At 41.7% G+C, this 13,935-nt stretch overlaps 1 protein-coding gene across 3 annotated transcripts in view; it reads right to left on the reverse strand.

Annotated features, from left to right (window-relative positions):
- The window catches only part of CSMD2 (CUB and Sushi multiple domains 2), a 506,434-nt gene that overhangs the window by 407,705 nt on the left and 84,794 nt on the right, over positions 1-13,935 (reverse strand). For all 3 annotated transcript variants that reach the window (XM_081871629.1, XM_081871627.1, XM_081871630.1), the window contains exon 3: positions 3,623-3,735. In XM_081871629.1, coding sequence (XP_081727755.1) covers positions 3,623-3,735 — 113 coding nt within the window. The remainder of the gene's footprint in view (positions 1-3,622; positions 3,736-13,935) is intronic.

Here is a 13,935-nt window from a genome sequence, read left to right on the forward strand (position 1 = left end):
TTGGAGGGTATGTACTCAGTGAGTGGGCTATGAGGGACTGGTGGGACTGAAGCAACCATGGATGAGAAGGAGTCAACTCAACTGTATCTCATGCTTCCACCAGTGAGCATTGAATGGGGAGCATACCCTTTCCTGTCTGCCACCTCAGTCAAGTGGCTCAATGAAGCTCATAGTAGGCCTCACTCTGCCTCCAGATGTTGTTGGACTCCAGCTTCCACTACCCCTGAGCATTGGCCATGCTGACTGGGCCTGAGATCCAACATCATCTGGAGGGCCAAAGGTATCCTACTCATGGATTAACCGATTAAACACTCTAACTTTTTTCCCCAGACATAGCCTGCTAAACGAGCATTAAACTGAATACAGCATGCATTTGTTTTTTAAAAAGGTTGACATTAAAAAAGGTGGACAGCCTGTCAGAATGATGTAGGGATAATGTGCAAGAGACAACTGAGCCAGTATTGGAACGAGGAGTAAGTATGTGTCTCTCTTTTACAGTGAACACACAGGAAGGAAAAGCAGATACAACTGCTGTGCAAATGTGAGTTTTAAAACTGAAACTGCAATTTGAATTGTCCCTAAGATGCACCGTACTGGGAACTCCAAAGAGATCTCAATGTCATCATCATTTTACATATGATTTTCATCCTGGTGCAAAGGGGACGTCTGAAAAAGCATTAGGAGACCACAGAAAGGTCCAAGCCTAGGTGGGATCAATTCCCAAATCTTTCAAGTCACCCCCTCCACTTCACACCTCCTTCAACATCTGAGGATGTTTGAAATGAATTGGTTCCTAGTCCTAAAGAGAATTCTAACACCAAATTCTTCTTGGTGTTTTTTTTCTTTCTTTAAAAAAACCCATCATTATGCTTAGTTTATCAGTAAGTGGGATGGACTGGTTCATTAACACATCAAAGGTACAGTATAGCTGCTACTTTCTTTATCCAATGGACAGACCACCATCAACCATCAGAGCACCAGACAGTCATGGTAGACAGCATGTTGCCCAGCTTAGTGCTTCAAAACATTGAACCAGAAATCAGCACAAAAAGCTCTGAAACTTTATTAAGCCCAGCTTGTTGTTTTATAGAACTGCTCCTTCTTTATTTGCCTTATGATAAAGAACAAACCTTCCCATCACTGCATTTAGCTTTCCCTGACTTGTTACTCATGCCCTCCACGCAAACAACAGCACAGCCAAGAGGCAGCGGTTTATAAATTATAATGCAATTCTGTCATGCACACGGTATTAATGTGATTATTTTAAAAAAACAAAAAACCTCGTCCTCTGCTATGATGAACTGTTGTTGGTATTAACCAGGATGTGGTGCGGAATTCATACTGATTTCCCATTTACTGCAAAACACTCCCTCAATTTATTTTAAATGTCACTTCACCATATATTCATCAGGTATGCTGTAGAGGTGATTGTAATTAATTTCACATCGTACCGACATGGCTAGCATACGTAATCCTCAGGGAAGGGTATTAAGAGCACTTGCTTGTCTGCAAGCAAGTGCAGCCTCTCTGTGATGGATAGAAAGATATAGGTGGAAGAAGATTGGAAGAAATTTAAAGTTTATTTACAGAAACACTGTAAAATTAAGGAATGTTAGAAGGAGGCTGGAATGAAGTTATGTGGCTTTAGCAGAAATATTATAAAGGATTAAGTAAAAATAGATTGTTAATGGATGAAAGGAGGAAAGGTAAAGTTACATTATATTAAGATAAATTATAGGATAAAAATTGGGAAAGATGGAAAGGATTTGCTGAAATAGCTAACCGAACTAGAATACAAAAAAGGGAAGTGTGAGGAGGTCAAGGAAACAAGTAAATGAAAGATAAGTTATGGGAAGGTTCGTTGTGTTTTTTAATTGTTTCTATTTTTCTGTTTTTCTGTTTTTTATAAAAAAAATTCTATTCTCTTCTTTCTTTATTGTGATGTGTTGTCAAGTTTTTGTTTAACTTGGAGTTATCTCTTTCTCTTTTTGTAACATTTAAAACTTTAATAAATATTATTTTTTTAAAAAAGATATAGAGACAGACAGAGATGCAATCCATGTTTCTCTATATCAGGCATAGGCAAACTCGGCCCTCCAGATGTTTTGGGACTACAGCTCCCATCATCCCTGACCACCGGGAGCATATAGTTAGAGCATATTGTCCAGGCTCCCACTCTCATTCATGGCACTTTGACTCTCAACTCGATTATTCCCAAAGACTTTATTCCATAAGTTAAGCACAGGGGTCAGCAAACTTTTTCAGAAGGCTGGTCCACTGTTCCTCAGATCTTGTAGGGGGCAGGACTATATTTTGAAGGGAAAAAAGAACAAATTCCCATGCCCCACAAATAACCCAGAGATGCATTTTCAATAAAAGCACACATTCTACTCATGTAAAAACACCAGGCAGGCCCCACAAATAACCCAGAGATGCATTTTCAATAAAAGGAAACATTCTACTCATGTAAAAGCATGCTAATTAATAGGCCGTCTGCGGGCCGGATTTAGAAGGTGATTGGGCCAGATCCGGCCCCCGGGCCTTAGTTTGCCTACCCAAGAATTAGGGCATGGTTTAAACATAACTCTAAGATACACTGATAGGCACAAGCTGAAACCTTTGTCTCCTCACTGGACATGCCCCTTGGGCTTCTCTTTTGAAGAGCGGGGTGGGCACAGGGCATGATTCACATCTTAAGAGATGGGATTGTGCAAGCAAGTAGGCTTTCCTGCAAGTGGGATGAACCTGTTCAGTGGCATATTTAACAGTGGTGGACCTTAGGGTCTCAAATTTCAGCAGCTCCCTCAACACCAGAATTTGGTGCCCCTACACCTCTCACACTCCATGTGCTTTTGTGACCAACATAACACACTCAGCCAACATATTTTTGATTGCCCTAAGCTCCTCTGATCTTATTACTAACATAAAACTTCTTCTCTGTTACCAAATAAAAAACAAAGCTATAAATATAATAAAGGATCATTAATCTATTGCCTATTTGCTTGGAGATACCTTTAACTGAAGATTAGAAGAAAATTATTGTCTTGTCATCTTGGATGTCACGCTTCTAGTTATTTTACTCACATGTAAAGTTCCATTTTGAAAAATTGTTGCCAGATAATGAAACTTCGGAAAATTGTATTTAAAATGTTACAGAGCATATTAACAATAGATGAAAATGAAAAATGGGTTGACATTTCCATGGAATTACTCAACATTTTGATTCTTTCTTACACATACACATAATTTGTCAATTTAGCCATTGTTCTCTCTCTCTCTCTGTGTGTGTGTGTGTAGACTGATAGATAAACATACACAGTAGATGGAGTTTCTTTGTTGTTGTATTGGTCCAATTTTAGATTCAAAGCAAAAATATAGTTATATATCCCCCCCAAAAAAAGCATATTAGGGTTGTGAACAGTAATGTAAAAACAAAAAAAACCACAATTAAAACCAGGACAGAACTGCAGCAAAATACAGGACAAAGTACATAATTCACAGAATTACCCTTAAGAAAAAAGACAATGGTTTTGAGTTGCAAAACATAATTTGTCCCAGAAAACCCAAATGGATCTTGACCTCCTGTACAGAAGCAAAGGCTGGACACCGAAAGCTGACCTACCTTCATAGTTTGCCTGAAATCCTTGAGCACTGACAGCATAATCGCTTACAAGCCACAAGGACAGCACCACCCCAGTACTCACGATGGGAGGAGGCAGTTGGAATCCTGTTAACCTGAAAGAGATCACAATGGGAAGAATCACACCAGGCACTTCCTATTAAACATGTAACACAGAACCATCCTGTTACCAACCTGCCCAACCATCTCCTGCCTTCCTTTTAAGTGAAGGTGTAATACTGTAAAACGGGGATTACTCAGATTGTGGCACAGCCTGACCTCTTGTCTTTGCACTACCTGTGCAACATGACTGCCACCCACAATGGTTGGGTCCCCTTTAAACTCTCCCCAGACCATAACTCTCCCCAGGCCACATCCCTCAGTAGCCCCTACTTTGCACTCTCTGTGGATGCTTTTGCCTGGATGGAATGTGCCCTTGAACTCTGATCATGTTTCTTGCTTGCCTGGAAGGAGGGGGGGAGGGGTTTGTGCAAGTGTGTGTAGAAACAAGGCAAAAATTACATTTATTGTTCCATCCACTTTTGCCCTTGCCCTCCCCTCCCACTGGCATTTGGCCCCAGAAAGAGGCCCAGAAGGGAATCTACCTCTCAGAATGAAAAAAAGATTGCCTACCCAAGAGCTATAGTAGATGAACAAAATGGTTGACAATTACAGCAGCTTCATATGTTCATTCACGCTGATAAAAAAAGCAACACTTATGTCTTTGCCGTCAAAGTAACTCATAGGGCAGGCTCAATGAGCTTGACAAAGGCTGACTCGATATGTGAATTAAAGATAATAGCTGGTGGCATTCTGCAGCCCTCCTAGGTTCCATCCCTGAATGACTTTTCTTCCGCAGCTAGATGGCAATTGTTAATTTTATTAACACAGGTTTGTTCAGCAATCATTTCTGAACTGGCATTACGATATCCCAGGTATTAATTCCCAGCTGTTCTATTGACACAGCTGGGAAATAGCTGATGTACATTTCTGACGAACAATTACAGTTTTATCTTCCAATCCTATTGCCTCTCACCTGGTTAAGGCAATTTATTTTTTTAAAAAAGCTTTAAATGTGGATTTTAATTTAAAGTGCTCTCTCTCTCTCTCTCTTTGCTTTCATCAGCTTAACACCTAAAATTATACTACATAAAAACATTGGATATAGGCAATAACTCAGTGGCAGAGCTTTGAACACAGAAGTTTCCAGGTCCAGTCCACAACAAGCAGGGCTGGAGGAAGGCACTGAAGACTCTGCCAGCCAGTGTAAGCAACACCAGGATAAAAGGACCCATAACTGGACTCAGATGTGGGAACGAGGGGAAAATTCATTTGGTCCACTTTTCCCAGTGGGCTGACCCAACACAATGGTACCAAACTTCTTTCTGGACTGGAACATGACTCTTGGTCGGATAACCCTCTTCAGCATATTTCATGATGCAGCTTCGGTGTGAAAAATGTGTGTACCCCATGCTAAATAAAAGATGCACACAAAAAACTGAAAATTGTGTGTTTTTTATGTAAAAGGAGCTGTACAGGCAATTTATGTCCACACTTTTAATGTGTTCCTTCAAAAAGTCCACACAAATTGAGGTTAAGAATCATGGAAACTGACAAAGGACAGAATTACTTGTTCTGTTCACCGCCTACCTAGAATAAAGCAGTTCCCTAGGTCTGTTGGTTGGTTTATTACATTTATATACCACCCTGCATTCAAGGATCACAGGGTGGTTTTGCAGTATGAAACACAAAAATACATAACATAATAGCAAACAAAGCAACACCCCCCCCCCCTCAGTTTGAAAAGCTGTAGAGTGCTAATTAGTCAAAGGCCTGGGAGAAGAGGAGTTTATTTTTTTTTCTGCTATTGTTGTTTTTTCTATTATATTTTGTTCTGCTGTTTAAATTGTGTGGTGTTTTCTTTTTTCTTTTTTTAAAAAAGTTAGCTCTCTCATTTTGACTACAGCTTCAGAACCATAGCTCTCATTTAAAGTTATATTCCTGTAGTCATATAGTCCAGGGTTTGTCAACTATTTTAGGCCCATGGGCACATATACAAACCACAGAAACTGTTATGTCCTCCCCCACAATCAAGGACACACCACAACCTGCTGCATATTTCAAGCCTAATTCAGCAGGGGGCTGTGGCTGCAGAGAAGGCCTCTGAGGTCACAGGTGTGCCCACGAGCACCACCCTGGCAATGCAATATATATCATATGTGTCTACAGTTGGCAAGGCAGTGCCTGCGAATACCACAGCACCCCCAGACTTCTCACTTGCTGCCATTTACACTTAATAAAAGTTTGCTGGATTGTAACAAAGTCTCCATTGTACCAAAGTTGGACTTTGGGGTACACATGACCTTCCTAAACTAGAGTACTCCCTGACAGGTTCTGTTAAAACAAAATAAAAAAATTCCTTCCAGTAGCACCTTAAAGACCAACTAAGTTAGTTCTAGGTATGAGCTTTCGTGTGCATGCACACTTCTTCAGATACCAAGTGTGCATGCACACGAAAGCTCATACCTAGAATTAACTTAGTTGGTCTTTAAGGTGCTACTGGAAGGAATTTTTTTATTTTGTTTTGACTATGGCAGACCAACACGGCTACCTATCTGTAACAGGTTCTGTTAAGGCTGCCTGAAGCCCAGTTCCCAATATCAAGCTCTTAGGGGAGCGGGTGGCACTGTGGTCTAAACCACCGAGCTCAAGAAGGTCAGTGGTTCAATTCCCCGCAATGGAGTGAGCTCCCATTGCTCTGTTCCAGCTTCTGCCAACGTGGCAGTTCGAAAGCACACCAGTGCAAGTAGATAAATAGGTACTGCTGTGGCGGGAAGGTAAATGGCATTTCCAAGCACTCTGGCTTCCGTCACAGTGTCCTGTTGCGTCAGAAGCAGTTTGGTCATGCTGGCCACATGACCCGGAAAGCTGTCTGTGGACAAATGCCAGCTCCTTCAGCCTGAAGCGAGATGAGCACCACAACCCCATAGTCGCCTTTGACTGGACTTAACCATCCAGGGGACTGGATTTAACCGTCCTTTACCTTTTTACCTTTTTACTAAGCTCTTAATTAGATAAAGATATGACCAACTGCCACAAATGCATCACATAATAGCATGGAGTATGAGAGTCTACCAGTGCTCACATCCTCCATTCTCAAATTTTCACCCTCCAGATACACACATCAACTCATATCACAGGTGAAATAAGGGCGAGCACATTGACCTCTGTTAGTTGCTAAAGCAACACACAGGTACACACTTGTAGATTCAAGAATATTGTAAGTGGGAAAACATTCTTGTCAATAAAGTGGGTTTCTTAGTAACATCTATGTCATATTGTCATCACCCCTCATACATCCTTCAAACAACTTGAGAAAAGCATTATGCAGTATGCTCACTTCCCATTGCAATGAGCATTGTAGTAGTGATTACAATTGGACTATATAGCAGACAGCTACAGCACAAGTGGTTCAAATCTCATGGTGAGTGTGACAGAACAGAGCACATAGTCATGTTTGCTATGCGGCAGCAAAGAAAGCTTACTTCTCTGTCTCCAGTGCACCCCAAGTCTCCAATGCACCCAGCTCTGCAGCGCATTGTAAGAGTTTTGCAAAAACTTTCAAGTAAAGTCCATCTCACCCATTCCAAACTTGATGCCACAGCTGAGCAGGTCTGGTGGAGGTGTTTAGGCAACCATCTGGTCAGAGTGTGGCAGTTCAGGTGCCTGGCTGGCATTCTCTTGTGCCATTGGTTTGATCTCTGTGCAACGGCTGTGGTCTGTTTAACTTCCATTATTATATTTGTCCATTCTTACAAATACTGTAATAGGTTAAGATCTGGTGAAGTACAATAACAACTTTGTAAAGTATATAGTTTTGGGTTCCCCCCCCCTTTATTTTTCCTTCTATACGGGTGCTGTTTCTCTTTTTCTTTCTCTCTCTTTTATTTACAGCTTACCATGTTTAGTGCACATATAACTATGTACATTCTGAACTTTCAATAAAGATGTTACAGACACACACACACACACACACACACACACACACACACACACACTGTTCTGTACTGTTGGTGAAGAAGGCATCATGGTAGAAGGCAATTAACGTTTTGCCTAAAGTGGAAATTGAAGCAAACCTGTGGGTTCTGCTTGAAGCAAAACGCTTGAGAAATTTTGAGGGAGTTTTGTCACAGCTATTAAAAAAATCCAGGAGTAATTTTTAAAAAATATATTACTGAATTATGTCTATAGTTAAATATGAGACATATTCGAAGGTTCTCTCTTATATTATGCATATGGATAATTCCAAGGGAAATCAAGAGTTCTAATTAAGTCTAGCAAAGTTTCCCAGAAACTTTAATATAGAGAGATATCCTGTCATATCACAAAATATAATATAAGCATAAGTGCCCCCTTTTCCTTCCTCTAAGTCTAAAACTTCTCTGTGATAACACGGAATCCATTACCCCTTTTTCTGATACGGTTCTCATCATCAATTCAATCAACAACAAACAGTTACTGCTCCTGGTGACTAACCTATTAAAAGCCAGAAGGCCAGGGAGCTCTCTCCAAACTTTTCCGACTTCCTCTAATGAAAATCCAGTGGAATGCACCATTTAACCTGGCATTAAATTACTCTACCTCATAGTCCAGTGCATTTACTCGCACCAAATTTAAATGTTGCCTATTAATGAGAATTTCCCCATCAAATTAGCTTTTCTTTTGCTTTTAGCCATATGCAGTTAATATGATATGGGGTCTTGTGGGGGAAAGCAGAACAAGGCTACCTACTCTAGGAAAAACTGCAAAGTTGGAAGAAAACATCTTTTTAAAGAGAAGCAAAACAGATACTAAATGTTTTGAAACATTTATAATCCACATATTAATTAGGCAGCAGACCTCTCAGCATTCATTCAGTAATGAAGACTAACCAGAGATCCTTTCCAGAAATGAACAGCAAAATAAATTTTCTGAGTTTTTCCTTCATTAATTTGCAATTCACGTCTCACTATCTGTGAACTGCATACAGCAGAACTATGGCTGTGCCAAATGTTTGCCCATTTCAGTCTTCAGGATGAAAGATGTGCTTTGGAAAGGGAGCTGTAATTTCCCCTGAAAACCACTTGTACCTTGGTGTATTTGTTTTTGGTGACTGTTCCAGTCATCATGTCCCCTTTTCTCCATTGTTGGCTTAGAAGCAGAATTGTAGAGCTGCCCCCAGTAAAACTGGGAGCAAGAGCAAAAGCAAAAGCCAGCACCCCTCAGAGGACCATTGGACTAAGACCATTGGACTCATTCCCATCTCCCCAGGGCAGCTCTTCAAATCTGCCTATAGCCAAGCAAATATTTATATAATATTATATTATCTACCTTTGTCTTGTATGTATTATACTATGTAATGATAATTATGAAACTTATTTCCCACTCTTCCTCCCAAAGGAGTCCAGGACAGCAAATAACAAGCAATACAACAATAAAAACATATTTAAAATAATCCCAATATAGACACAGGCTGGGAAAGAGCTCTACCTAAACATTTTGTTGGAAGGTCTACAGAAGGTGCCAAAAAGAAAACAGAGGCAACACCTAATATTTTAAAGGAGGGAATCCCAAAGGGTTGGTGCAATAAAGGTTTGGTTCCTGCATGGTGCAGAACAGAGCTCCTGGTTAAGGAGAGGTCTTCACCTGCAGATCACAGTGATGAATTGGGTATATAAGGGGTGAGATGACCTTTCAGGTGATCCAGCCCCAAGCAATTTACAGCTTCATAGAGCAAAATCAGCACCATGAACTTAGACCAAGAGCTAATTGGCAGAGATATGTCTTGTTGCTTTCTCAGGGACCTGCTTTGAAAAGCTCACACACTTACACACAAAATCTGAGTGTAGGACAAAGCCTACCCCTACAAGAGACTCTCTTGGCCAGACAATCCCATCCGGTGGAATGTTACCCTCCCATTTCCCAAGGGGCAGGGTGCATATTGGAAACAGTGTTATCCAATATTAGTTTGTTAGAAGCTGAAGATCTGCACCCAGAAAAAAATGGGGATGAGAAGAAAAGCTGCTGGGTCAGAGCCATTTACAGAAAATGTAGTCAAAAGACAGGCTGATGGTTGGTTAAACAAAAGCTAAAGAGCTGGAGGCAGGAATGACGTCAGATATAGGCTGGATAACAGGTATGAGGGAAGGGAAGGCAGCAGGAGATTGCTACTACTATGCATAAAGATGAGTTACTCAGACTAACATGATTTGGAGCATAAGTTATATAGAGTTATACAGAGCCAGCCAGCCCATATTGACTCTTCAAGTAACTTGGCCCTGGCTGAGCTGTAGGACTGCAGATCCAGCTCTAGCCATCATATGGGTGTTGTTATAGCCTAACAGAGACTGGGCCTGTACAGCTGCACTCAAAGTGATACTCCGAGGGCACTTCAAAGCTTTGTCCCAAAGATGGGGAACCTGTGGTTGTGGGACTCTGACTCCCATCAGTCCTAGCCAGCAACAACCAAGTGCCAGAGGTGACAGGACATCTGGAGGGTCACAGTTCCCCATCTGGTTCTGCTACACTGGGTGCTAAGTCTAGGAGCGCCTAAGGGAGTCACAACTATGATGTAGTGAATTAAACAGAATGGAAGGTGAGAGGCAGAAGGGGAGGCACCAAATTTTGCCTTTGCACAGGGTGCTGCTGAAATTTGAAATTCCAAAGTCCAGCCCTGCTCCAGGCCCCACTGCTTCCCCTCTCGTGCTTTTCTCGTGTATTTTTACTCTGATTATGTAATTTGCTTGTCCCTATGGAGAGCAAAAAGAGGTATGTGATGAGCGTGAACCAGCCTACTGTGCAAAAGTAAAATTGGCATCGATTGTTCTACCTGCTTTTGCTTCTAACCCTGCTCATGTGTTCCTTGGAAGGCTGTAGAAAAGGGAATGTGTCCCTTTGGCTGAAAAAGGCTCCCCATCCCTGCTTTAAATGCAACTCCGCTTCCCTCCATAAAGAGATGGCACACAGATTGCCAATGCACTGGCCGCCAGTGGTGAAATTGAGGAAAACCTCATGTCAGGAGTAGCCTTTTGTAGCACAGCCAAAAGTTTTCACTGTAAGTTTTGATGACTTCCATTTTTCTCAAAGTTTTTTTTTTTTTTTTGCCCCCTAGTTGTTACTTTGAATTTTTAATACTACAAGCCATTACAATGAGATTTGTAGAGTGACATTATTTTATATTGGCAGAATAATAATTGATATCTTAAATAACCTCATTAATCAAGAAGGAAAATTAGCTCAGTGCGGAAACGAAGCAAAATTCTGCCGCACTGCCTTATATGGAATCAGTTAAAGGGCAGTGCTGTCTGCCAGGCTGAGCTTAGGAGCGCTACACGGATGGTTGTCCTTTAAATCTCTGCTCCCAGGAGGCAGACACGGTGCTCTGGGCCACACAAAGCTCAGCCAACTTCAAATTATATTGTTATGACACACTAAGGCAAAGGCTTTGTGTAGATTTTTGAAGCCATTTGTCTTTATTTGATGGCATTCATTCCCTGTCCCAATGATTAGGCTAATCCCTCCAGTTGATTTTCCACGCAAAAGACAAACAAATGAAAGAGAGAGCCAAACATGGGACTAGAGTCAGGGGCGCCGACTTATAAAAAATATTGGGGGGGGGGCCAAGACCTCCAAACTGCTGCTGCTGGGGGAATGAAAGGGGCGAGCCCCGGGCTGCCCCGAGCTTAAGTGAACCTGTGAGGGCCTGCCCTTTGCGGCAGCCGATTGGCTGCCGCCGTGGGCGGTGAATATTAATGAGCTAGGGGGAATCCCCGCTTCTCACGGGGCTGACGCCAGCCCCGCGAGATTGTTGATGGGTCGAGAGCCCGCAACCCCACCCCCTCTCTAGATCGGGAGTGGCTTTGTTTTAACTCATTACTGAATGTATTTTAAAACGTAGCTATCGTCAAACAAGGAAAATAAAAAATACCAACATAATTTTGTGATTTTACAAAGCATAATATAACTAATAATTTTCTTAAATTATTGGGGGGCAGAGCCCCCCCAAACGAATTTTTGAGGGGGCTCGGGCCCCCTCAGGCCCCATGGAGTCGGCGCCTATGGCTAGAGTATAATCAAGAATTCTGTGTAATACATAGGAGTTCCTCAGAATGTGGAAAGGGATCCACACATGTAGAAAGCTTGAAAGTCATTGTCCTGGCAGAGATGCGTCAAACCTGTGGCCCTTCAGATGCTGTTAGATTACAACTCCCGTCATCTCTGCCCATTAGTGGTGTGAGCCTGGGCTAAAGGGAGTTGGGAGTCCAACCGTATCCAGAGAGCCAAAGGCAGCCACCAGGATCACAGGGTCACATTCTACCTAAAGGACAAAGGATGATCTTGCCTGCTCTCAAGCACCTGAAACCACTTGCGCAAGTGCCAGTGATATGTGTCCCCTGCCACAACAGACAATCAAGTGTTTTCACTGGTAAACTATAGATTAACTAATTAGAGCAGATCTTACTAACCATTGCAGATGTCAGTAATCTGGAAGGCCTGATTTACAACCTGGGCACAGTAATTCCACTTCTGAAGACAATTGTGGGGTAGGGAAATTATCAGCGGTTGAATGTGCAACTGCACACAGAGGAATTTATGAATAGGGGTTCACATCCAATTGGGCCTCTTACTCAAAGCAAAGAAATGCATCTACATTTAGATGTGCATCCAGATGTGCACTAAAAGCAATGGGCACCATTGAGATATCAATGTGCATTCCCATAGCCCTTCCTATTTACACACAAGTATGGATTTCTAAGACACTCTGTAGAGTTTCCATTGATATTTCAGGCCATAGGGGAGAAACTTCATGAAAATGAAGGGAAAGGATTTGCATATCCCTATAGGACACTCACCCACATATTTTCAGGTTTCCAATGCAAAAACAAACAAACAAACATATAGTCATCTCTTCCTTTCCTTTATTAATTTAAGAACCTATTAATTCTACAAGTTAGGGAGGAAACAGGCTCATTGCACTCATAGTAGAAATGAGAGATGGTGGAAGCCCAGCGTATTGGAATGATTTATGACCAAAATCAGGCCTCCTTTAATTTCAAGTCAAGCTGCACAGAGATCTCTGAACCAACACCTTCCATCATGGACACGTTGCAAGAAAAACACAGCAAGCCATATACTTGTTCCTTTCAGTACACACAGAGAATGTACAACTGTGAGTCAATGTAGTTGCTAATGTGAGCCAAGTTAATCCTCTTTCATCCTATGCTCATCTCTCAACCTTCCACTTCACTTCCCGAAAGCTTGACTTGAGACCCTCTTCTTACATGAAGTTTGTTACTAAGGGAGTGTTTCTGGAATGAATCCCATAAAGGAAGACATGCATGCAAAACAATCCTGTTATGGCGGAATTGGATATTATCTGGACCGTTTTGAGAATTTCCATATCCTTCCTGGAAAATCCACTTGAATGAACAACGTACAGAACTTGCCCCAAAGCATTTTAATCATTTCCCATGAAACTCTTTTGGCTTTCTTCATAGTTTCATTTTGCCTTAGGTGCAATTTTGGTGGCAGGTCATGATTACTTTGGTGACACCTTTCCCCACATCAGTTGCTGCCACTGTTGTAATTATTCTACACATACTCCCCTTTGAATGCAACTCTCTACAAGGTAACTGACCCTAAGTACTCTAAACAAACAAACAAACAAACATAAATTCAATTTGAACTGATCCCTTATATCTATCTATTACACATAAAGAACCTAGGAATGTGGAACAGAAGTTTGATTCCTATCTTTCCATGTATGACCACAGCAGTGATGTGAAAATACAGAGAAGTGAGAAAGGAAGCACAAGACAGAAGTCAACAACACATATCACATCCCCACCTCATGCCTTAATCTCTTCTCTAATTTTAGGTGTGATTTGTTTATTCTGCATTATTTGCTTATTTGTCATTTTTTCCTCCTTTCTTTTTGGATTTGGATTTGGACTTGATATCCCGCTTTATCACTACCCTAAGGAGTCTCAAAGCGGCTAACATTCTCTTTTCCCTTCCTCCCCCACAACAAACACTCTGTGAGGTGAGTGGGGCTGAGAGACTTCAAAGAAGTGTGACTGGCCCAAGGTCACCCAGCAGCTGCATGTGGAGGAGCGGAGACGCAAACTCGGTTCGAGTCTACCACTCTTAACCACTACACCACACTGGTTCCCAGTGTGTTCTTTGCATCAAACCCCGAAGCAAATATGGAATGGGATAAATAAAGCACCTGAATGTCAATATTGCAGATAACCCCCTTTAACCCCCACCTTGTTTTT

This window comes from Podarcis erhardii, assembly GCF_964252035.2.
Source record: "Podarcis erhardii genome assembly, chromosome: 7".
Classification (NCBI taxonomy): domain Eukaryota; kingdom Metazoa; phylum Chordata; class Lepidosauria; order Squamata; family Lacertidae; genus Podarcis; species Podarcis erhardii.